The following is a 26,574-nucleotide window of genomic DNA, read 5'->3' as shown; positions in this document are numbered from 1 at the left end:
TGCGACTTCTACAATGGGAACATCTGTAGCTTATTTCAAGTGGGTCCCAGAATAATAAAACAGACAATATGTTTTCATGAGCCTGGGTCCCAGGCCAAGATACTAAAAAAAGTGGAAGGAAAAAAATAGCTTCAGATTTTTCATGAATAAAAATATCAACTTCTTCTCCCCCATCTTGTTAAAATAAAAACAAACTTATCCCAATATCCTTTTTATCTCCTGGGGTAACTTAGAGGTAAATGCTCAAGCACACTGAAAAACACACACGGCCACACACACACACAGCACTTGGTTTAAAAGGAGCTACTCATGCAACTGGTACATCCTCAGCACAGAGGAATACAAGAGCAGCATAGAGGAGCTCTATTTCTAAATGGGGCTCTTCTATCCTGCAACAAGGAGTAGCATGAACAATAAACACAACACAATAACCGGCCACGCATTTCCATTATAAGCATCCCTAAGTCGGCACTGGCAGAACCAAACTCAAAGAGTGGTAGAGCCACGGAAACAACACGAAGAAAAGAGACAGGAGGGATATTTTGTTTGAAGAGAGAGCTAAACTAAGACATGGCCACATGTACGTGTGCAGAAAGGATCATCATCATATCAGTAACTGAGCTTAAAGGTCAACAATGTTTAAGTTTCAGTTCAAACACACACTGGTACACAAACACGTTAATTACAATATCAGTGACAGTGTCAATCACTTTGGAAGTGAGACTGCCAAAATAGGGTGCTATCTCCTTCTCCCTGAGTCTATTCCTTGCTTCTCTCCCTCTGAATTTTTTCTTACCTCTGTCTGTTTTCCCTGCCCTGACACACATGCACAGTCCCATAATGCACAAACACTGGCGCTATCTCGAGGCTGATGGCTGTCACCTTTGTGTATTCAGCCTCTTTCAGGAGCCAGCAATGCAAATAACAGCCTCATGAATATTCAGGACAGAAAAAGATAGAAGGACGTAGAGAGAGGGGGAGAGAAAGAGAGAGAGCGAGAGAGAGAGAGAGTAAGGAGAAGCAGGAAAGCTAAGTGATGACAGGTAAACTATGGAGAGAAAGTAAGGACGAATGCTGTAGACAGAATGATAGCAGGGGCTGGATTAGGGGAATAAACACATAGTGATTGACAGTGTGGGTTAAATAGAACCGAGTAGGTGTTTGATGTGTGTATGTGTTGGTCATGGACTGTTAACCAGTTTACCATCTTTCCTACGTCTCAGGGGGATTTGAGAAAGTGAAAAGGTGGCAATGGCTGTTGCAATGAAGAAAAACATATTTAACAGGTACAACTGTTTAACAGTTAAAGTGGCTCCATAGCAAAAGATGTCTGTTTCAATTCTGGAAGGAAACACAAGTCCCTTTGGGGTTGTGTCAGAAATTGCATCTGGTGTTTATGACTACATAAACTTCACTTAATTCCCTGTACTTTCCTGGCAACGTTTTATAAATCACCACTGTGTACTGACAATCACAGTCTTTCACATATGCATCTCTATTGAATGCACCTTGTCACCTTGGTACTGTAGCACAACTCCTGAGGTCGCTCAGGCAAGTCATTGTGGTGACCTCTCGTAACACACACCCACTGATGTGCCACTGAAACAACACCGAAAGATCTCTTTCTGCGTCTGCACCCTAACAAATCTATTGCCACTCCTGGTTATGAAGATGAAAATGACATGTTGCTTTACAGAGAATAAAAAAAAGTGGGATTTATTTTTCATCTGAGGAGCATTGTGTTCCTTATTCTTTCAACTCGCAGCAGATCAAAGCTGCAATGTGTTTTTCTGACTACTAGTCAAAGCAGTCAACCTTGACTTTATGTTGTTAAGATTAAAGACTTAGCAAAGAATAGCTTCCTTACACATCCATCAGTGTGGGAAAATTTTGATCCTTTGGATAAACATGATGAAAGCTGTCTTCAGCACTCACTTGTAGGTTTTGGACAGGAATTTTTTTTTAACTGTGTTTATTTTTTGACATTGCTAGCCTGGCAAATTGTTAATATGCATGTGTGTAAATTTGTAAGAATGATTGATTGACTGACACAGACTAACACATATACACATATTAGGACCATAGTCCATGCAATAAGTACCAGTATTAGGAGCACTAAAACATAATCAAAGTATATCCATAATGAGTATATTGTAGGGTTGAGACTAAATATAGAATCGATCTTGTTAAAAGGCATTTAGCGCAATGAAGTTCATATTTTATCCAACCATAACCTTGATCTAAGCCTAGCAAAGTAGTGTTGTTACCTAAAAGAAAAAATTAAAGCTAAGTAATGACTGAAACTTCATGTAAGATTAAAATATGATCAAAAATAATTCAAAGTCTAAAAATAACCCAAAAACTTGGCACAGAGGATCAGGAAGTCAGATCTCTTGAAAGGAAGCTGTTTTCGTCCTAACTCACAGACCTTTTAACACTTGTTCATGTCTAATTATCCAGTCAGTAATGCAACAAGACAGTTAATGATTATATATGAAAAAGATGTATATAGGGACAAGAAATATATCCAAGTGACTATGGAGAATTAGACTTGTGACCTCTAATGTGATACATTTTCCTTCAGGCAGTTTGAATACATGAAGGATTTTTTTCTTCTCACAGTATGCATGAGCGCATGGCAATTCAAGCAGAGAATAGGCTAAAGAGAGATATACAGTATCCAAGTGGAGGTACATGCTGTCTGGAGCTCAATTTAATGGCTAAGGTGATTATTTAGAGTGCTGTGCTGCCTCTGCAGAAGCACAGACTGAAATAGAGAATGGACAACAAAAGTGATCTCTGATCTAAGGGATGTAAAAGATTTCCTTTAGCGGATATGATAAATAGACTAAAAAAAGATCTAAGCACAAAGGAAGACAGCAATACAGAGAGATGGCTGGAAAAAACGGGAGATACTCGGGTGTAGTAAAATGTTTAACATATTAAAGTTAGAGGTGCAGATGTCTTATTGAGTATATGATTTTCATTTTACTTCACTCTCACTAAATAAAAAAAGTGATTTTTTGTAATAAAATTTAACGTAGTTGGAGAACTAAAGTGACTTTTTTAACTAATTAAGTATGTATCTATTTGTTAACTGTTTATCCTGGCTGGAACTTATTTTACTTATTTTATAGTGGAAGACGGGGTACAGCCTGGACAGGTTGCTATTCTATCACAGGACCAACACAAACAGAGGTGAAAAAGCTACCCACTGTAAGCAAGCAACCTTAAATCTTAAACTATTTATATCATATTCAGATTTTTATATTTCATTCTTTTTGTCCCCAGAAGAGAGGTGGGTCTTCATAATGTGACTGAGTAATTTTATTAGTATTTGCCACACTAATCATATGCTTTATATTTACTCAAAAGCATCCACACACTCGCACAGATATACACAGTTCAGAAAATACAACTGATTCTGCCTTCATCCTGGTGAGAGAGCCTTTGAGGTGAAATCGATGGTGGAGCTTTGTGGAATAAAGGCATGCTCGGCATTCTGTGTGTGTCTGTGTGTGTGAGAGAGAGATACAGAGGGTATGGTGTGTATGTGCAGTGTAACCACCAGAGAGGACAAGCTGGTCCTTAGAACTACATCTCCCCTCTGATCCTAGGAAAAATCCACTAATCCCTACACATACACAAGCAAACACACACAGAAACAACAAATGGGAAAATAATTAAACCAGCAAGTAAACTAGGAAACAGGAAAAAATATAAAAACATACACAATAAAAATAGATAAGATTTATGCAAAGATGAAATATAGTGCATGTTGGTTTTCTCAAGCCACTAAAGTGACAGCTTTATGTCCGTCAGACATAACAGATTTCCTTATTATGTCCAAACCTTATTCAATGTCAGTATAGCAGGGCTGAAAGAAAAGTGATGACAGTGAAGAAGCAATGCTTGTTTTCTTTGGCACTAGATATTACATATAATATATGACCCTTAAGGTCCAGTTAAGCTGCATACTTGTCTCAAACTTAGCACAAAGGAAGAGAACATTTATCTTCTTAAAATCAGATTTGCAGCCATTATAAGATATTTTGAGTCATTGAAAAAAGGATTTTGTTTTTCTTGAAAGCTGCTTAAACCTGACATTTGTTTAGGATGTGTGGGTTGATGTTGCAGCTTTAAGTGTCAGTTTCAGCACTGCTGTAATTGGTGAGCATACTACAGGTTTAAAAAATGTGTACATTTTACACATTGTATTCTGGATTATAATTACGACTTGAAAAACCACAGGACTAGGATTGTTTTGTGAGAAGCAACTAAATTAATTTCAAGCTGGTTGAACTTTCAAAATAAGACCAAAGTGTGGCTAACAGTGTGAAAAAAACTGAAATGTTTCTAGATCAGACTTTCATTGTTACCTTTTTCACTTTTAAGTAAAAGTAGTCAGGATACTTCCTTTCCAATTTCCAGAAAAGCACACCTTTGAATTGGTCTATGGATTAAGATAAAATAAACAATATACAGACAACAGAAGCAGAAAGAAAACTTCTTTCCCTTTCAGTAATCTATCGCTGTCTATCTACATTTCACACACGCGCGCGCACACAAGGCATTTATCCCCTCATCAGTAATCATCTCACTAATTAGCTAACCAAACAACGATAGCACAGTTCAAGATGACAGCTTTTTAATGAGGGAGATACTAATCACTTTGACCCTCAGCCTGTCAACATTCCCACTGATGAAAAATGCTGAAATGCTCAACTAATCATTGATTCAAAGCATCAAAATGCTATGACAAGGGTTTCTACAGATTTAGACGATATTAAATACTTTTCGTTGAATGCTGACTGAATTGGAGCTGCGCCGAACATGAATTCATCATCAAGTTTTGCCCTGATTTTCCGCCTTTTGAAGTTACAGGCAATGCTGTCACTGATTAGTGAGCTAAGAGATTCTAACTAATTTGCCTGGTTTGATTTTATTTTTTATTTGAGCAATTTTCTGTTCTGCTGATCTCAGATTTAATCAATTAAAAAGTAAGTTCTTGATTTGTATCATTTGTTACTTAAGGGTGCAAACCATATCGTAGAGACTGCAACAATAGCTTAGATTAACAAAATATACTCTGGGTTGGTTCAAGAGTTTGTCCAATAACTCTAATTGCCTTTATGCACAAGGCAAAAGAAACAGCAGAAACAAGGCTGTGAAAGAGCATCCATCCCGAGGAAATGGCCAGATAGAATGTGCAAGCTTTTATCACAACCTATAATTATATTTTAAAGTTGAGCAACCTCTAACAAAGAACATAGAACAATGTGTTCTGGTGCTGGCACAGAGGAGGATGGAACTTGGCGTCACAGAAACTGGGGAAAATAGGTTTGTAACATGGGACTACCCTTGAAAAAACATAGCATACAAGGCCAACCATTATCCAAACTTTTTACAGTGCTGTTTACAGAAATAATTTTTTACAGACATTTGGATAAGTCCTTCTCACTCATGGGAAGAAAATAGACTGGAAGTCTAAGTAAGTAACAGCCACTTTAACTGAAGACACTGATGTAGTAAAGGAAATGAAAACAAAAGACCAACTTGAAACACACTTGAAGACCAGTAGACACTGGAAAAACACCTAGAAACACCATAGCACAGATTGCGTGATCAAAAACAGACAATGTTCACCTCTGCTGTCTACATAACACTCTCTTTTTTCTGATCTGATACATATGACCTTAGTCTCCTCATTGTGTCATTTTAAGGATGTGCCATTTAACAAAAAGCATGCTGGAAGAAAGAGGTAAAAAGCCCAGAGTAAAGAAATGAAACCCGTCAGCGAGCACAGCATTGAAGATGAGTTACCTAAATGAATGTGCAGCTAATAAGATGGAAGTGAAAAATAGTGACATAACAAGATAGAGAAAAAAACTTATGACAAACAACCCATCTCAAATTTGTAAAAAGAATAACACAATGAGCACAAAAAAAGACTGGCTTCTTTTCTCAGGTGTTTTCTCCTCCCCATGTTCTCCTCTTTGCCTTTCAGAAATACAGGCTAAGGCACAAAGAGTCCAAGAGTCAATTTATGCTTGACCCATTATCACAGAGTTCTTTGATTGTTTATAAAAGCCCAAGCTTGCGCGTGTCAAAAACTAATTAGAAATTCATCTAGCATGTCTGTTCTGTTAATTGATGATGTTTCGTTTCACTCAGTCACATGGTTAATGAGCAGACAGTTGCTCTGTGAAGGGGAGTTTGAGAAAAACATTTGTCAAATGTCTGTTTCTACACAACAGTATTTTTTATATTTTGAAAAAAAAACTAATATTAAAAAAAACTGACTACTTGAAAATTGAATGATGAGAAAGTGGCTGCTAGTTATGTTTAAAAAATGAGCAAGAGCCAACTGGGTTCCAGCCCCCTGGTGAACCTGAATTGGATAAGTGGAAGAAAATGGATGGATGGATAGATTTTTACTTCTAATTTTCTTCTTAGTCCATAAAAGGATATTAACGAACTCAAAGCAGCATGGTAGTAACAACATTACACACCGAGAGCTATCTATTTTAAAACCACATTGGATGTTCAAAGAGAAGTTGAGTGATAACAGAGATGTATCTGGTGAAACCTTTAACTTTGTTTAAATGTAGTCAAAGTAGTAGAAAAATGAAACATTTAAAATGACCAGAGTAAAAGCTATGACTGGAAAAAAGAACTGGAGGAGGAAAACTTGGCAGTGTAACTTAATCAGTACCACACTTTTAGACAGTTTGAGCTCATTGTCTGTAGACATGTAGTTTCTTCCCAAACTGACAGAATCATGTATGGTTATGTGAGACTACAAGCTCAAGGCCAGTTGATACAGGAAGGATGCCCAGTCCAATTTAGTTAACACATGCTGCCTCTTGTCACTGGTCCTTCCATCGTATTCTTAGTTAATTTTTCAGAAGTACGAAGAAGAAAGGCAAGTGAAATGCTTTACCTTCTTACCCATTTCTCTTAAGACTTTTCTAATAATTTTCTTTTTCATTTCTTCCATTTTCTAATATTTCTCACTCTTGTATGTCTCTCTCACTCCTTTTCTCTCCGTGTCCCTCCATCTCTTCAGCAGTTTATCATAATCACATCACCTCAGCGTAATGCAGCACACTTAAGGCTTATTATGTGTCGTACACATACATACTCACACACCCGCTCACGCTCACGCACAGGAATGAAATCCACTTAAGCCTTATTACATGTCTGACTCTGCGTCTAACATGGGAGATTATCCATTGAACTGTTTGCTTGGGCAAAGGGCAAGACTTGCAAGTAGGACACACACACACACATATAAACAGGCACATTTCTCAACTGAGACATAAAGATAGGAGATAAGTGCAATATGTAAAATAGAAGTTGGACGTTTTTCAAACGTGGAAAAATGAGTGGACAAACCTAGGAGAGAAAAAACACTGAACGGAAGCAGAAACAAAGCATAATTCGAGATAGCCACAATAAATAACAGGAAAGGAAAAAAGGAAAGGATGATTTTTATTCCATACACTTTCTTTCCATAGCAGTACCAGGCACAACTGCATACCCACAAGACAATGCATAAACATACACACAACAATGGTGTTCCACGATGAAGGCAGAGATAAAGTGTCTGTAGGGGGAACCAAAACATCACATCTCATCACTTCAACAGGTAAGTTTGTGTTTTTTGTGTTTGGGTGTGTGCTTCAATACACACTTAATGCACACACATAAAACAAACATCATCAGTATGCATGAATGTTCATATGATGTATGCGTGTATTCATGGCAGAGAGAAATAACACTGGATGTTGGTGGAATATTTATTTCCCTCTGTGTCTGTGTGTGTTTGTCAGCAGGTAGCAAGACAAGTTGCATTGCACTCTGGCCGCCTCTTGTTTCCTTCTGTGTCCTGAGATCAACTTCACATTTGCTGTGCAAAGAAATGCACAACTTTAGATATAGTTGTATCTGTAAGGAACATGTGTCAAACTGACTTAGATTATAGTGTTAAAGGTAGAGTGTGTAAAATCTCACCACTAGATTGCAGACTGTAGTCAACTGAATTCTGTTTTCTCACATCAAATTCAAGTGCATAATCTAAATGTAAGTGAAACAACTCTGACTGCTGTTCATCTGTGGTGAGTGTAGGCTGTCACTTCTCTGTTTACCTGTCAATGTAAATCGAGCAAGTAAACCTACGAGTTCTTGTCTACTTTGCATTTGATGCACTACGTAAGTGGCCAGTCTTTAGTCACATACATAAAACACAATTGGGCAGAAAGCTTTATTCAAAAAGCAACAGGATAGCTTCCACAAACTGGTGCAGGTGGTTATGTATTTTTAATCTATTAATTCTAAATGTATTGATTTGTTTGAAGATATAAGAACACTGATCTATAACATCTTTTCATCATAAAATAACCTCAGAAACTGTATTTTTGTATTTTTAAAATGCTTAGTTAAACTAACAATGCATATGATTAGCATGCGACTATATTTCACTTGTTATCTTAATGTGGGGATAGGTTAATTGGATAATCCAGAGTGAATGTGAGTGTGAATGGTTGTCTGTCCCTGTGTGTTGGCCCTGCGACAGACTGGCGACCTGTCCAGGGTGTACCCCACCTCTCGCCCTATGACAGCTGGGATAGGCTCCAGCGCCCCCCACAACCCTGAAAAGGATAAGCGGAAGCGAATGGATGGATGGATGGATCTTAATGCATTTTTCACTGATTTTCTATCTCTCTCTTCAACTATCGGTCCTAACCCTGGTCTTTACCTTAGCCATAACCTTTATCTGGTGTCATTTGATGCTGTCAAATGACATGTGAAAAGGTTAGGGTTAGCATGCATCTCAGGGTTAGGATATTGATGGCATGGATAATGCATAACAATAAGGTGCACAATGATTTGGGATGCCATTTCATGACACCAAACTGCCAATACCAACTGCCAGTTAATTTAGTTAAAATAAATAATATTTGGGGGCTGACCATTCATTTTGACTAGAATCAGACGGTAACAGTAAAGTGTTTCATAAACAGTTCTGTCATTACCAGCTTTGCAAGCTGTTATTGTTGAGCCAACTAGGCAGGGCTTTTATGTCCCTTAGTTAATGCATAAAACCCCAGTAACACAACTCTGTGTCCTGCCTCCTTATGGTGACTCTGAATGTGTATAACCAGTGTTTTACCGACTCCCCTGCTAGCCTTGTTGCAACTGTTCATGTGGTGCAAATTACTCAATTGTGTATGCCAACCATTCCAAAATATCTCTTAATAGCGTAAGTAAACAACAATAAACTTTGGTGGCGGTTAAAGATGAACTATCACATTAAGTGTAAATTGATGGTAAAAGGATTTTGACTTGCTTAATATCAATCTCAATTTTGAATGTCTGTGGTAGTAAATATGTCCCTTGATTACATAAATCAGTTTACTTAACATAAATGGTCCAAATGTGCAGTACAAAAAAAAAAGGAATTAGGCATCAAGTTAGATCACCTGCTGGAAGTATATATATATATAATCAGTTAGTCTGGCTGTCTTAAACATGGCAGTTCCCAAGCCCGAGTTATGTCCAACTGCACACATGTAAGAATAAAGGTTCTTCTGGCTGTTCACTCGTCTCCCAAGACTCTCCACTGCAGCTGGAACCACATTTTTGATTTAACACAGATTCTTTTTTGGAAGCTTGGGACTAATACTAAGAGTACGATACCTTATGACCCACTGAGGGCACGTTTATGTCTTGTTCTGATTTTGAACTGAGGATTTTTGCATACAAATGCAAATGTGCAAACCACGCCGTGCAGACATTATTGCACCATGTGAAAGTACAGCAGATAATTGTCCAGTGAATTTGCAACGAGTAAATGGATGTCACACATGTTGCCTCCTGAAAGCTCTACTCAGGCAGCAGCCCTGTCTAAAGCAAACCGATTGTTTCCAGTTGTAGGATTCTGAGGCTGACTATCTCTTGCTATGTGTTACATGTGAGAAAACACAACTACAAATGTTTGACTATCCTGATATTCTCCTGATACATGAGTGGAAACAGCTCAAGACACCTTACTTACCAGAAAATATCTTGAGGCAACACATCGTTTGGAAATGTGCATCAGCTAAAGCTGTTCCAAGTACTTTTTGCTGTCCAGCCTTCACTAGCTAAATCAAATGAAATCCTTTGAAAATGTTAAAACACAGTAAGCCAGGCCTAATGTGACAAAGGGAGTCATAACATGGTTCACAAAGCTCCCCAAAATATCCTGAATTGTTTTAACCCTCGTAGGAGTATAATTTTATGGTAATACTACAGCAAGCCACATCAATGTGTGTTGGGATGTACATTAAATAGAATGATAAATTTGCACATCTATCATTTGTCAGCCTGAAATCCCTAAAGACAGTGAAATGATGAGGCAGAGACTGAATGCAGATCTCCATAATAGCTCAAGATCAGGGGTTATAAACGTTATGTCACCAGAAAAGATTTTATTCCCCCTACAAACAGCCACCTGAAAACATCCTGCTGCTTATGTCAGAACAAACGTAATGTAGCTGACCTTGCATGACTTTTTTTTTACCTTTTATTATACTTGTCTCTCTTCCCAACCTTAAGTCCCTCAGTGTTACCCTTTCCCTTTCCTGCTTTTCATTTTCAGTGTTTTCTTTCCTCCTTGGCTCACACATGAATATTCATGAAGTTGTTATTTGCATTGCTGGCTCCTGAAAGAGGCTGAGTACACAAAGGTGACAGCCATCAACCTCGGGAGGCGGCGGTGTTGAAAGAAGAGAGAGAGCGGATGGGAAGGAAAGAAATAAGTGAAGATGACAGAAAAAGAACCAGAGTGAAACTGAAATGCATATCAGAATGACAAATAAAAACGAAGCCAGACGATAAAGTGAAAGTATGCATTCCCACCTCAATGTAAACTGTTCCGTATTTGAAGTTGTCTTCATGTAGATGGCAAAAGCCACTGTTCTGCCAAGCCGAACAGGACTGGGAGGCTCCAAAACTTCCACATTGTCATCTAATTGTAGTCTTTCTCCTTTGGCAGAAACAGGGCCCATGCTCATTGCAACAGAACCAACTTTCAGCATGTCTTGAAGACCTTCATCCACTAGGGTGCTCCACTGCCCCCCAAGGCCCATAGCCAGACCACCATGTGGCCCAGGGTTTGCACTTGGAGCTTTCCATGGCTCATTAACAGTGGAGGGACACTCTTGACCAGCACCTTCCACTGGTATAATTGAGTAATACACATCCACTGATGGTAGCGCCACTTCAGGAGGTCTCTTTCTCACTTGTGGTGGTGTAAACCAAGCTGGGGGAATCTCCAGACGGACAACACAGATACCAGATGGTCCCATGAGTCGGCAGCCTGCCGAGGGTGCTGCTTCACTAGTGTCACGGATGGCCAAGGCCCTGATGCATGGGAGGAGGGATGATGGAGGTGGTTCAGGCTCATCCCAACGCCGCCCTACCAGGTAAAATAATACCTGAAGAAGAAACAAAAGCCTACAATGTCATAATGGAAAAATCTGGACAGCTAGTAAGACGCAATCAAAGACTATAAGTTATCTGTCTCTCTGTTTTATAAAACCATTTTCTTCCCTGTCATTTACAGATCTCAGATATTCGTCTATTCATTAAAGCTGGGCAACTTAATGTTTTTATGTTGTATAAGCACTGGACCAAATTACTGTGTGTAAAGGGTATTTCTCCTGGTGATAAAGTGATAAAGAATTATCACCTGACTCTGCAGCCTCTTAGCTTTACAGCTCATTGGTTTAATTTTCTGAACCACAGCTTTATTGTTTTGGCTTACTCTCACTGCTCTTACATTTCCCTGCTGTATGGCACAAAAAATGGGCAACTAGCCTATGAACATAATGGAGTATTTAGCTGCTACAGAACTGTACTGTTTCCTTTCAGAATTTGAGGAAACCATAACAGAGAGGACAGAAATTGAATATGGGAGCTTCTCCAATCAGATGGATATAAATATGATAAATACTAATATCCTTCCTTTCTCCCAAATATGCAAACATGTGTTTGCTGAGATGCTTTCTAGTTCAACTTTACTCCCTACCACCCCTAGTGGCCAAAAAATTTGAAGCAGGTTTAACAGGATAAAAAAAAAAACATGTCTCTAAGAGCAGGTGCATTTACATTGTTTTCATTGAATAATAAATTGAATCAATTTTTAAGTATTAAATAAAGCTGAATGCAAGCACATACAGGTAAATAAATTACCAAATGATGTAACTAGTGCTTCTTGATTCTTGAATGGGTAAGTGTATTGTATGTGAAGCCTCAAAGTTAAGTCAGTATATGTTTGAAAAAACATATAAACAATATAAAACAATACAATACCTGTATCCAGGGCCTTGTTGATCCCACTTTAGGCACAACTACCTGACCTTTGACCTTCCAGTTCAACGTCACACAGTTTGTTGAAAGGAGCAGGTGTGGTGGTGGACCTTGAAGCAATTCCACAGGGATTGGCTGCTCAGTGCTCAGATTTCCATAACTGCAGTTTACACTTGGCAGAGAGTGTGGGGCAGAAATGCCTGGTTCTAGCTGGTGGAGAAAGAATGGCTCAGTCCGTGATGATAGGCTGCCATTTCGCATAACCTCCTGATTGGCTTCTCGCAGGAAGAAGGCGGAATCAGCACCACTTAGTTGGCATTGGACAGGGAGGTAGGTGGGAAGAGAGGAGGAGAAGTGGGACTGGGAGATGTCCGGCCCTCCGCCTGGTCCACCGCCTGCTGCTACTGAGGGGCTGTCAGACACTGATGAGAGATGGGTGATAAATGAGGAAAATGAGAAATAAGGAGAAAAAAGCATAAGAGAAAAAGGATGGAGACAAGAAAAATGAAAAGAAAATAATTAACAACATTAGAATTATAAAAACACTCCTTTCATTAAACAAATATCTAATGTTTACTGTTTACAGCCTCAGTTTTTACAGAAATCCAAAGCAGCTAATCATCTGCCAACATAAATTCAAGTATTTAAATGCAAGGCTGACTGGGCTGTGTTATCTATTCATTTTTACATATACTGATATAAACATATGCACACATCAATTAGCTTTTCTAAATAAATCATACGTGTTAAAAACCACCAACACAGATCAAAATACACTGTATTTCTCTATAGTTTCTTTACAAGGCAAAATATGTGCGAACACATTAGCTCACAGTTTTATATATTAGTGTTAGACTGAGCATCACAGGTTACATTAATGCATCGCTGTTTTTCATCCCTATTCTAAAGGCCTTACACAGGCATATATCAAAAATGACATATTGCTCCTTTGCAGTTTATTTCCATATATTTACATTCAATTTTTATCCATCTTCCAGCATATTTGCCAGACATTTCATAAACATTGGGAGTTTGTAGCCTCAGATTACTGTGGTTTTGATGCAGTATCTCAGTTCCAAAGAGGGCAAGGAATTCTGATGAAAGCACTGTTGGGAATGCACTGAAGCACAGAATTGATCACTTACTGTAACCTGTTTAATTGTGAAGCTAAATGCCCCCACCATAAATATTTCATTATGTTACAGCTTAGTAAAGTCAAGGAAGAGAATGGTTCTTTTTTTAAGCTAGCTTTGGTCTTCGGTTACAGTACCATAAATGTTGCCAGAGATTCAGATGTATGCACGTAATGCCCTGGAAACTTATTTTGGTAAACACCTGCTTACCAGCTGCTTACTACAAAAGAACTTTTTCACCAAATGTTAAAATAGTTTTGCTTATACTGTACAGGGTATTTCAAAATATTTTAATTTCACTATATTCTGTGATTCTTATTATTTATTTCTGGTGTAAAGTGGATATTGCACACTTTAAGAAAGGTGCCTCCTTCTTTCCATCAATTCGGATTTAGCAGGATTGAGTAGGGTGACAGCAGTGTGTTTTATTGTCTGTTTAAGCTAAGCTTTGGCAGGTTAGCAATATATGTAAAATAAAAGTTACGTTTGATTTGCTATCAATATATACTAATGTTTATCCATTTTTAAAAGATAATTAAAAAAAAAATTTGAACCTACTTACAAAAGTTTTATGCCTATAGTGCAGTGTTTTTGTAGTGATGGCAGGTCCTGATGATAACAATAAGCATACTGTGGAAACTATCATGAATGAATAACCTACAAGGCAACCTACTATGGTAAAAACACCAAAAAAAGAATAAATTATTACATTTCCCTATACACACGTACAAAAAAACAAAAAAAACCCACACACAGATGGATTTCCATTGAACCCAAGCTGGCATAAACAAAAGACACACATAATGCATTTGGTGTGTGTGGAAATGTGTGTGCATTTTGTGTCCTAGGGAAGCGAAGTGTGAAAATATAATGAGGGTGGGACAGCGTAGCGCTGTCTGGGGCAAGTCATACCGAGGCGACTACACAGAAAAAATAATAGCACAGAAATAAAGTGATACCTCAGTGAAACATGAATAAGCAGGCTGGTTTGGTTATGGTGCGTGGGCACATAGGGAACAATTCAAAGGGAGAGAGACAAGCAGAGGGAAAAGAGAACAGTAAGAGAGCAATAGAATAAAGGGAAGAAGACTGAAGTAGAGGAAGATGACTAAACACAAGAAAAGAGAAAAATAAAAAAATGATAAAGACAAAAACTGAAACATTTCTGGAAAAATGAGCAGACAAAGCATTTGACTGATTGAAGATGCTAATATGCTTTACATTACACTTCACCACAAAATCTTGTATCAGGTCAGTTTAGAACAGATGGATACTTTTCTGTATCACTAAAGCTTTGGAGTGAAGCTTAATATGGCTGCTACCAAATTAAAATCTGTAGAGAAAAATAATTCTAAAACTATAACTTTTTCTCAAATTCATAATGGTTATGACTTTGTATTACTGTACAATCTCAAACTGAAGTTCTGTCCCTAAAAATCTACCCTCTATTGGTTACTCTCTTTATTCTTCATCTGATGATGGTGCCATGTTTTCTCACTGTGCCTCCAGCGTTTCCTCCCTTCAGGCATGTGGAATTAATTGTGGATTGAATAGTGGGTAAGACTGGAAATTGTTATTAATATGCAAGTCAGGTAGATGACTGGATAAAATTAAAAACAAATAGATATAATTATATATAAAATTAACTTAGCAAAGTAACATAAGGAATGTAAAGCAACAAAGCAGTAAAATCTGCAAACTGATTATTTTGTTGATGTAACAGTGCTTCTTGGCAATGAATATTATACTACTGAAAAGTCTGTTTACAGTGGGGCAAAAAAGTATTTAGTCAGCCACCGATTGTGCAAGTTCCCCCACTTAAAATGATGACAGAGGTCAGTAATTTGCACCAGAGGTACACTTCAACTGTGAGAGACAGAATGTGAAAAAAAAATCCATGAATCCACATGGTAGGATTTGTAAAGAATTTATTCGTAAATCAGGGTGGAAAATAAGTATTTGGTCACCTCAAACAAGGAAAATCTCTGGCTCTCACAGACCTGTAACGTCTTCTGTAAGAAGCTTTTCTGTCCCCCACTCATTACCTGTATGAATGGCACCTGTTTGAACTCATCATCTGTATAAAAGACACCTGTCCACAGCCTCAAACAGTCAGACTCCAAACTCCGCCATGGCCAAGACCAAAGAGCTTTCGAAGGACACCAGGAAAAGTATTGTAGACCTGCACCAGACTGGGAAGAGTGAATCTACAATAGGCAAGCAGCTTGGTGTGAAAAAATCAACTGTGGGAGCAATCATCAGAAAATGGAAGACATACAAGACCACTGATAGTCTCCCTCGATCTGGGGCTCCACGCAAGATCTCATCCCGTGGGGTCAAAATGATCATGAGAATGGTGAGCAAAGATCCCAGAACCACACGGGGGGACCTGGTGAATGACCTGCAGAGAGCTGGGACCAAAGTAACAAAGGTCACCATCAGTAACACACTACAACGGCAGGGAATCAAATCCCGCAGTGCCAGACGTGTTCCGCTGCTGAAGCCAGTGCATGTCCAGGCCCGTCTGAAGTTTGCCAGAGAGCACATGGATGATACAGCAGAGGATTGGGAGAATGTCATGTGGTCAGATGAAACCAAAGTAAAACTTTTTGGTATAAACTCAACTCGTCGTGTTTGGAGGAAGAAGAATACCGAGTTGCATCCCAAGAACACCATACCTACTGTGAAGCATGGGGGTGGAAACATCATGCTATGGGGCTGTTTTTCTGCCAAGGGGACAGGACGACTGATCCGTGTTAAGGACAGAATGAATGGGGCCATGTATCGTGAGATTTTGAGCCAAAACCTCCTTCCATCAGTGAGAACTTTGAAGATGAAACGAGGCTGGGTCTTCCAACATGACAATGATCCAAAACACACCGCCCGGGCAACAAAGGAGTGGCTCCGTAAGAAGCATTTGAAAGTCCTGGAGTGGTTTAGCCAGTCTCCAGACCTCAACCCCATAGAAAATCTGTGGCGGGAGTTGAAAGTCCGTGTTGCTCGGCGACAGCCCCAAAACATCACTGCTCTCGAGAAGATCTGCATGGAGGAATGGGCCAAAATACCAGCTACTGTGTGTGCAAACCTGGTAAAGACCTATAGTAAACGTTTGACCTCTGTTATTGCCAACAAAGGTTATGTTACAAAGTATTGAGTTGTATTTTTGTTATTGACCAAATACTTATTTTCCACCCTGATTTACGAATAAATTCTTTACAAATCCTACCATGTGAATTCATGGATTTTTTTTTCACATTCTGTCTCTCACAGTTGAAGTGTACCTCTGGTGCAAATTACTGACCTCTGTCATCATTTTAAGTGGGGGAACTTGCACAATCGGTGGCTGACTAAATACTTTTTTGCCCCACTGTATATCCCCTTAAATTTGGAGATGATTCTAAGGCTCACTCCAAATAATGCTGCAACTTCATTTTGCACAATACCAAGTCAGGCAAATGTGGCGTGCTTGTCACCAAGCACCTAATGTCTGATGGTATACTGCCAAGAGGTACTGTTACAACATAAAAATAATCAGCCAAACACAAATTTCTCCACTTTCCTTTGCTTATTTTACAAAATAAAACATAAAATTAAAATATCTATCCATTTTATTCTGCTTATCTGCTGCCGGGTCTTGGGGGCAGAGAAGCCCAGACTTCCCTTTCCCCGGCCACCTACTCCAGCTTGTCTGGGGGATGCCAATGCATTCACAGGCCAACTGAGAGATATAATCTCTTCAGTATGCCCTGTGTCTGCCCCAGGGCCTCCTCCCACTGGGACATCTATCCCAGTTGGCCTTTCTCTAAAGGAAAGACCAACCACCCTTCCAAAAAACTCATTTTTGGGGGAAAATGAGTTTATAACCTCTTTCTTTCGGTCACTAACCATAGGTGAGAAGATTGACATCTATGATGGACTGGTACAGTGTCTGCGTCACCACAGCCACAGCACCAATCCATCTGTTGATGTCCCACTCCCATGATCCCCTCACTCATGAATAAGGCCCCAAGATACTTAATCTCTTCTACTTGAGGCAATAACTCATCCCTGACCCTGAAGTTTTAGGCTGAGGACCATGGCCACAGACTTGGAGGTGCTGATTCTCCTTCCTGCTGCTTCACACTCAGCTGTAAAACACTCTAGTGCAAGGTGGAGGCCACCACCTGATGAAGCCAACAGAACCACATCATCTGTGAAAAGCAGATTCCCAAGTGGAAGCCTTCTGCCACTTGACTTCACCTAGAAATTCTGTCCTTAAATATACAAAAATATAAAAATTAAATATATCATACAAATTAGTGGGTACCCAGTTTCTTTTTTTACCTTTTAAAAAACAAAAACAAAAACAAAAAGTCAGATCTTGCACCAATACATTAGGTATCACCAGAGGTTAAAGGTGGGTCTCTTTAGGCTTAAGACTCTTGTTGAGAGTACATTTGCAGTACCATAGATGGTACGTACCCACAGATACGCCTTAGTACCACTAAAGGTACAGTAAAATGCTTTATTTCTTGAGAGTACAGAAGAGTAGCAGAGGTTTCTGGCAGAACTGTTTCAAACGTACATGGAAAGGAGAAAGTCGGAAAACTGCCCTAACCCTGCAAACTTTGTCGAATATAGAACTTTATTGCTTACCCAACACCTTTTTCTTCAATATATCACAAATAATGCAGGAGATTTGACCTATTCAGTCTTGAGTCGTTGGCTGTGTAATGTAAGCGGCTTTTAGAATATGTAAAAATACTTATTTCATTGATCTTCAGTGCTTTGGTTTATTCCATAAAAAATAACCTATGAAGGTGATGTCATATTTATTACTTGATATGAAACTTCATGTAGTATTAGAGATCAACATTATGCCACATTATGCAGATTTATGGCTGCAGCATGGAGATAAGCACTTCATATTTTGATACCTATTATTCTTGGAGGTTGAGAGTCATTGGCGGAAAGAAGCTCCTTTGAAATGTACCTGCAGTTGGTTTTCTGATATAGCTCGAAATAATCATGTCTGGCAGATAGGTCATGTGGTCATATAATCAGTACATTTTCTTAGTAAGCTCCAGGTTTCCTTTTTCTTTATTCTTATTCTATCATTATGAGTACCTTTGAGGTGCATATTGCTGCATGTATGTCGTGTGTGTGTGTGTGTGTGTGTGTCCACAGGACTCTATGAAGCATATGTCCCAATCTAGGAAAGGGACCTTGGACAGCTGATAAACATACGTGCATGCAGAGCGTTTTCATGCAGACAAAAGTTGACCCTTGGATGGAGTCATTAACATCATCAAAATATGAGAAACAAATTGGGGGAAAAAAAGTTCCTTTGCATATTAATGTAATATTGTCCTATTTGCACTGTTGCACTGATCAATGTTTGATTGCAATGTGATTGGTAGCAGCCTTGCACCCCAAAAAACACAGCTTTGGGGGCAATTTAATAAACCCGAGTTACAAATTAAATAAATGCCAAAATACAGGAAATCTATATATTTTTTAAAGATGCATTGCTATAAAAAGGGCTTTCAGTGGAAAGAGACACACCATCAATTGGTGGCGCTATACAACAAGTCAGAGTTGGCCCTCTGTCATCCTTATACTGACATGCTATTGGCTACCTTTAAACCTGGCATGATCCTGATTCCCTGCCATCATTATTTGGCAACCATAAACCACAACAGGAGTCCATACCCACTGTGTCCTGCTGCACAGTTTGTCTTTGTGTGTGTGTGTATTTATGAGCACTCGAGTGTGCGTGTTTCATTCATGGGCATGCATGGTTAACTATGCGTATGTGTTTATATGACATTCAGAACTATCCCTGTCCCTTATTCATCTTTGTACATGCATGATCATGATTAAAAAAATGGTCATGAAATATTAGTATAGATCATTCTGTGTCTCTCTGTGTAGAAAACTGGCCAGGGAGAAGGCCAGATGTACAGAGATTTGACAAGGCCCATCTGTGATCCTTCTTCCCCCTCTCAAAATGCCCATCCTGCTCTATTTCCAAGTACAAAGACACAAATTCAGCCAGTAATCAAAACACAGTGAAGCGTGTAGGGCAGGAAAAGCGAGAAAGAAAGAAAGAAAGAAAGAAAGAAAGAAAGAAAGAAAGAAAGAAAGAAAGAAAGAAAGAAAGAAAGAAAGAAAGAAAGAAAGAAAGAAAGAGAGCAAGAGAAAAGCCAGATGGGTATGAGTGAAAAGGACAGATACCAAGATTTGACAATGTTATCAGCAGTGCCCGATATTGTGTTGGTTAAATATTGAGTCTGATTCTTAAATTTAATTAGAGAGAGGTGCACACATAAACACACACAGGCATACATGCACACAAAGACTATCTTTCATTGTCAGCCTTGTTTAAAAAAGTGCCGGTTACTGTGTGGATGAATGATGAATGTTTAGACAGCTTAGTAAAAGGCTAGAGTGTATATTAAAGTAAATTGTTATACATAAAAATGGAGGGAGAACTTTAATATGAAAACATTTTGAGATGCATAATCCATCTTTATGTATCTGATGTGATTCAGGGTTGCCATTCACTGCCAAAGCAGAATGTGTCAAATTGTTTTAAAATGTTGTTCCTGATTTACTATGGAATGGACTGGACTGGCTTCTACTTACTGACCACTCAAAACACACATTTACAAATTCATTGACTTATTCTACAAGAATGATTCTAAATAACGCTATGTACCCCATAACTGACTGGTAGAAAATTGCCAACATTGCTGTACACATTGAAGGATGTCCGCTTCAGTACCTCTTACATCTCAGTCTGAGGTGTAAAAAGGTGAACACAAATAGACAGCACATCTTCCTGTGGAGCACATCACCAAGTCAGAAAGAGGACTGCCTCGCATACTATGGCCTGTCTGTCAGGTACTCTGTAATCCACGAGATGGCGGATGTGTTTACTGCCATTTCCTGTAGGTTCTCGCTCAGTAGCTGGCTGAATGGTGTTAAATGCACCTGATCTTCACAAAGCAGCTGGTACTACCAAAATAGGAGCATGCTCTCTGCAGCATGTAGATTAATGTGTCATCCATTTACAGATTTGGTCTATTTGTTAACTGGAGATGTTTTCACCTGCAATTTCAAAATAACTCAAACTAGTCTCTCCAGCACCTTAATCAGATGTCATGTGATGGCACCTGGTCAATAGTTGTTAATGGTTCAGTAACACTACAGCAAAACTAGGATGGCAACCTCTTTGTGACTAAGAAAGATCGGTGTTTACCTGGTGATTACACTGATTTTTTTGCCTGCCAATTTGACCCAATTTGACTGCAAGCTGATAGCATTCTGAGTCTATTGCTGTTTTATTGCCATCTTGAACTATCAGAGTCACTTTGGTGGTTGGTTGGTCGCCCCTTTACATGTTCTCCAATCACAGTTTTTCCTGCTTGTGAGCTTATGACTCTCATGAGTGTGACTGTACCGCTGAGGTCTCAGTTTCTAACATGACGTTTTCCAAAACACTGGTATCTTCTCCTGCTTCAGGTTGCAGACAGGATGCAAATGTGAATCACAGACAGACAGCTAGCACAGGCCCTTAGAGCCCCTTGTCCTGATGTAGTTTCTCCAGATGTCTTGCAACCTCACTAGAAGTCAAAGTCAAGTAGGAGGTGGTTTATCACACGTGGGTAAGATCTCTTGGGGGTAAGCAAAAGAGAAAGGTAAATAATGGAAGGTATTGGGGGGTTGTGTGGAACTTAGTGTGTGTGTGATGGAGGAGGCAGCACAGGCCTTTGAACTAAACTTGCTGAAGATATTGTTTAGCTCATTTGCTCTCTCCAGGCTGCCCGTGCTCGTCTCTCTGTCCACTTGAACCCAATGATTTTATTAATTCCACTCCACATACCCTTCATGTTGTTCTGCTAAAGTTTGCCCTCCAGCCTCCACCTGTAGGAGTTTTTGCATTTCCTCCGTTTCACCCTTAGGTCATTCTACACCCTTTTCAGTTCTTTTCTGTCCCCAGACCTTGAGGCTTTTTCCCCCCTTTTTCTTTCTTTTTTATATTAAGTAGTTCTTTCAGGTCACTAGCAATCTGCGGTTTGTTGTTCACAAAACAGCATACAGTGTTAGCTGGTAAGATGGTATTTTCACAGAATGTGATATACACTCTGTGATGCAGCCAGCATCACTTGTGAAATCCGTCAATGCTGCAATTCCCTGATTTAATTGCTTCAATTTTCTATCCTGTAACAACTCTTAGGGTTACAATGTATGATGTAGTAGTAGATGTAGTACTTTGTATTCTCTGGTGGCAAAATTAAAATACTATTGAAAAGCTGATAGGATTCTTGTCTTGTGACCACAGGAGAAAACCATGCTACCCAATTACCGTTACTTGCAATTTCCATTCATGTGTGACAGTCATCAGCCAACTAATTCTGTCAAGTTCCCTCTATGGTCTCAATCTTCTGTTCCTCTTTGCCAGTCTTACCATTGTTGTTATCGTGTGTGTGCTTTTGTCTCTTTTTGTTCTAGACTTAAACAAAAAAGTATACGTTATAAATTTTTAGGCATGGCTAGCAAAGTAGTTGTGATTTTATTAAAACGTTAATATTTCTAATAAAGCAGTTACATATTTTGGAATTGTTAAAATCCACCAAATGTCCAAATTTAAGTGTTTGATAAAAGCATCAAAACATCAGGTTGCTTTTGCTTCATTCAGTGCAGACACAACACGGGAAAGAAAATCTATCATGGTAGAATTTTTTGAAAAGAATGAACTCCATTGATCACACAGATGGCACACTATCTGAGAGAGTGAGACGGAAAGAAATACGGAGACTGAAAGAGCTGCAGACACATACAGCGAGATAAATAGAGATGGTGTGAATTATGGAAGAAAGGAAGGAAAGAGTGGTTAAGGAGAAGAGATAACAGGGAGAACGAGGATGGAGGGGATGAGAGAGGGATGAGTTTTCTATTTCTGAGCAGCCCATTCATCATGAGCATAGAGTTTATTTTGGTGGTCTCTCTATCTCTTTTTCTCTTGCTGTCTGTCCCTCCTTATACTGTCCTGCGTGATCTCTTATCGCTAGTATTAATGATACTTTTAATCTTCTAGGGGAACTCCATTGGTTGTAATGGTTAATGTAGCTGTAATTGTCATAGGCACAACTGATCGACATGTGAAAAGTTGTAAAAGGTCTTCTGTGGCTGTGGAGAAACAATGGCCAAGAAATAATCTCTGATGATGTCATCAGAATCAGAATACTTTAATAATCCCTAAGGAAATTCTGACTATCTGAACTGGATCTGGAAGACAAACCATATATTATAAAACAGGGCTGTAGTATTAGTTGTAAAAAGCTGTAGAAAGACCCCTCCAAAGCCAAAGGATCTAATAAAACTTTTACTAGTTGGGAATTTGGATCGTCAGTTAACTTCAATAAATTGCCCTTGGGTTTTTGCATCTCTGATGTGCTTTACTAGCATGCACTTTAATTTACTTTTCTTTAAGTATAGAACTAGATTTAAAGGGCTTTTGTTTTTAGTTACTGTTTTGTTTAGGCATCGAAACTCTTGTCGCTTGTCCTGCAGAAAAACAAGATATTATTTCAGGTCAGTTGCCTCACACTTATACAACAGATGATTTTTCTGTTTTTGAAGTTCTCATTTTGAGTGGTTTAAACTATGTCTAAATGTGCTCAATGCCAGACCCAAGTAATGTTAAAAGCTGGAATTTATCCTAATGTGACAAGTTTAGTTATTGGAGTGGACTTCCTTTTCTTATGGCCTGAGAGTCTTTTTGACCTGCAAAGTGTTTAGTGATAATATGTCAAACAGGATTAAGTCTATAGAACTTATGCATTAGGTGTGACTTTCACTTTCTGGCAACTATTGGAGTATCTTAGCAATGCATTTCTGCATTTCTACGGATAAGATTTGTGCAGAGCAAAAGAAACAGTCAGAAGACAGGGATTGATGAGAGGGATAGATGATGAGGTGTAGATGCAATTTATGCTTTCAGGTACCAGATTTGAATCAGCACCTCCAAGTCTGTGGCGATGGTCCTCAGCTGGTAAAGGGTGGAGTGCCCACTCTGGGTCAGGGATGAGTTACTGCCCCAAGAGGAGGAGATTTAGTATCTCGGAGTCTTGTTCACAAGTGAGGGGAGAATGGAGCAGGAGATCAACAGACGGATTGGTGCTGCGGCTGCAGTGATGTGGGTGCTGTACAGGTCTGTTGTGGTGAAGCGAGAGCTGAGGGTTAAAGCGAAGCTCACAGTTTACCGGTTGATCTACACCCCTTTGGGTAGCTTTAGGTAGTGACCAAAAGATTGAGATCACAGATACAAGAAGCAAAAGCGAGTTTTTTTCCAAAGAGTGGCTGGCTTCTCCCTTAGAGATAGGGAAAGGAGTTCAGCTGTCCAGGAGGGGCTCAGAGTAGAGCCCCCTAACCCTGCTCCTCTACATCGAAAGGAGCCAGTTGAGGTGGTTCGGACATCTGACAAGGATGCCTCTTGGGTGTCTCCTGGGTGAGGTGTTCCAGGTATGTCCCACCGGTAGGAGGCCCATCCAGGACATGCTGGAGAAATTCTATCTCTTGGCTGGCCTGGGAACGCCTTGGTGTTCCCCCAGACAAGCTGGAGGAGATGCCCAGGGAGAGCAAGGTCTGGACTTCTCAGCTTAGACTACTGCCACCACAACCCAGCCCCAGAAAAGTGGAAAAGGAAGGAAGGAAAGATGGATGGATGTCCCAGATCACTCAAAAAGACTAGCCAGCATACACAATATTATTTTTAAAAAATAATATTGCTATATGCAAATGTTTAAATGGAAAGATAATCAATTAAACTATTGTGATAACTTTGAAAGTCATTCATTTTTTTTTAAAGTGCAGGCTGCTGTCCTAACTTGTCCATTTGTAGTTGTACTGATTGTTTTTGCAGGTGTACCCATAGAAACAAACACCTTTAAAACACAATATTGTGGGGTTGTTGGTCAATCAAATGTTTTTGTATTTTGCAGTTTGGATATCTTTCCTTCAAGATGGTCATAGGTGCCCACACCCTCAACATCTACACATAGTATTAGCCTACCACAGGTAGCAGGCTACCCCAAACACTGTTTTTTACATGAACAAGGTGGTCGTGGATAGAGTCATATTCCTGCCTTGAATTATTGCTTCAGTCCACCCTCTTTTTTATTGTGATTAAGTTACCTTTCAGTTTGTCCTTGCCCGTTGGTGTGTTTGCTGAATTTGTCTACCCCACAATTTTCAAACACACCCATGCACACCACCTGTTGATTGATGTCCCTGTCATAGGATCAGTGGAGTCACATTTCCCCAGGTATGGTCTGACTACTATCTCTTTCCACCACCACTAATCCCTTTCCCTACCCTTCCATCCAACTTGCTTGGATCCAGTAACCCCCTTTCACTTTCTGCCTGCTTCTTTTTTATTTGCTTACTTTTTTTTAATCCTGTATACCTCCCAGCATCACTTTTCTCCTCTCCTCAGTTTGTTTTCATGTTCCTCTGTCTTTGTCATTAGCCCTTTTTATAGACATTCTCACAAGATCCATAGTATAAGATTATAATAGAATTCATCTTGCCAGGCTTTAAGATATGCAGCCAATTCACAGTAACAAAAAAAGTTAGTTTACATAAATAAACAGAAGGTTCAACCAATCGCCTTTACTTTTTTGAAGGGATCTGTCCTTTTCCAAGCTTTTTCCAGGGACTACTTCTCAGATACTTCTGTAAACAATCCAGTATCATGACAAAACGTCGGTCCAACTTGTCCATTTCACACTTTGCCTCTCTGGAGCGCGAAATGGACATGCATGCAGACATTGTAGTAAACTGCAGGACCAACAGACGGAGATATTTTATATCAAGCCAACATTTAAAAAAAAATCACGGGTAAGCATTTAAACAGACATTGCTAACACATTTACATATAAATATATATACTGTATTTATTAGTTTCTAGCGATTAAGAATCCTGGAATGTACTTAATACGTTCCTTGGTCCCTAACGACTTCTTGGATTTAAATATATTATCTCCCCCTGCTGGTACTGAAACTTCAGCATGCGTGTCCATTTTAAGCTTTGGCGTGATATCAGATGGCTGTGAAATAGCCAATACAATGTTTTATGGCCTACTTATGGTCACTGCATTGGTCAAGTCTTATGCACTGATGTCATCATAGCATTTATGTCAGTGGTGAGAACTTGCCAAACAATATTCTGCAATATTTCCATGAAGTATGTGTCACCACTCAGACAAAACCTCCACATCAGCTCTGGTGTAGGAGGAGAAGTAGCCGAAATCAGAAGCAAAGAAATTGTGGAGATTTTTTTCCAGGTTTTCTACAAACAAAATTGCATCTTTTCAAGCTGTCATAACATCTCCCTTTGTACAATCTGTAATTCTCTGAGCCTTTGTTTAGTTACATTGAAATAGCAGCAAAAACGGACAACAGTGCTTTCAATGAGACTGCATCACCTTAGCCAGAAATTGAGAGGTGCATAACAAGCTGAAATAACACCAAAACAGGTCCAGCAGTTGTATTGTCACCTTTAGTTTGCACTACCAGGGAGGAAGACAACAGCAGCTATAAAATGGCCTTCAGGTTAGAAAAGAGATAGATAGCAGGAGAAAGACTGATTCTGTCATATGTGGGTTAATCATCATAACATAACCAAGCCTTATTACATTTTTTCTGTTAGTTTTACAACAGGGAATATTATTTTCCAAATACTAATAAGGTACTACTATACATACTACTGTGTGAAGTCTACATGGTGTATTTGGGTGTATTTGACTGTTGTGAAAGCTGTGGTTATCATGGTATCTGCAGTTCTCAGTAGATGACTGGTCAAAGTTGAACTGAAATACAACTTAGCCACCATTCTCTTCCATGTTCATAAAGCATGTTCCACTCTCACTATACTTACACAGTCACCCTTCTCCAATTTCCTTATCAATTTCCTTCACTCTGTACAGCCAGCCTCTCCTTGAGGAGTAAGAGAAACAGGGCGAGATTGAGTGAATGAAAGATTCAGTGAAGGATGGATAAGATGATGGGAAGAGGACTTTGGGAATTGTGAATGTAA

General features: G+C 39.2%; 1 protein-coding gene across 1 annotated transcript in view; it reads right to left on the bottom strand.

Moving 5' to 3' along the window:
• The window catches only part of LOC146697361 (transmembrane protein 132C), a 300,988-nt gene that overhangs the window by 188,010 nt on the left and 86,404 nt on the right, over positions 1-26,574 (bottom strand). The window contains exons 2-3 of the mRNA XM_085476062.1: positions 12,361-12,779; positions 10,906-11,483 (exon numbers count right to left, since the gene is read on the bottom strand). Of these exons, the coding sequence (XP_085332188.1) occupies positions 10,906-11,483; positions 12,361-12,779 (997 nt within the window). The remainder of the gene's footprint in view (positions 1-10,905; positions 11,484-12,360; positions 12,780-26,574) is intronic.

This window comes from Copadichromis virginalis, linkage group LG12 (genome assembly GCF_057382275.1).
Source record: "Copadichromis virginalis isolate Kocher_CV1m ecotype Utaka linkage group LG12, C_Virginalis_male_GT1.1, whole genome shotgun sequence".
In the NCBI taxonomy this organism is placed as follows: Eukaryota; Metazoa; Chordata; class Actinopteri; order Cichliformes; family Cichlidae; genus Copadichromis; species Copadichromis virginalis.
This window is presented reverse-complemented; position numbering and strand designations above follow the sequence as displayed.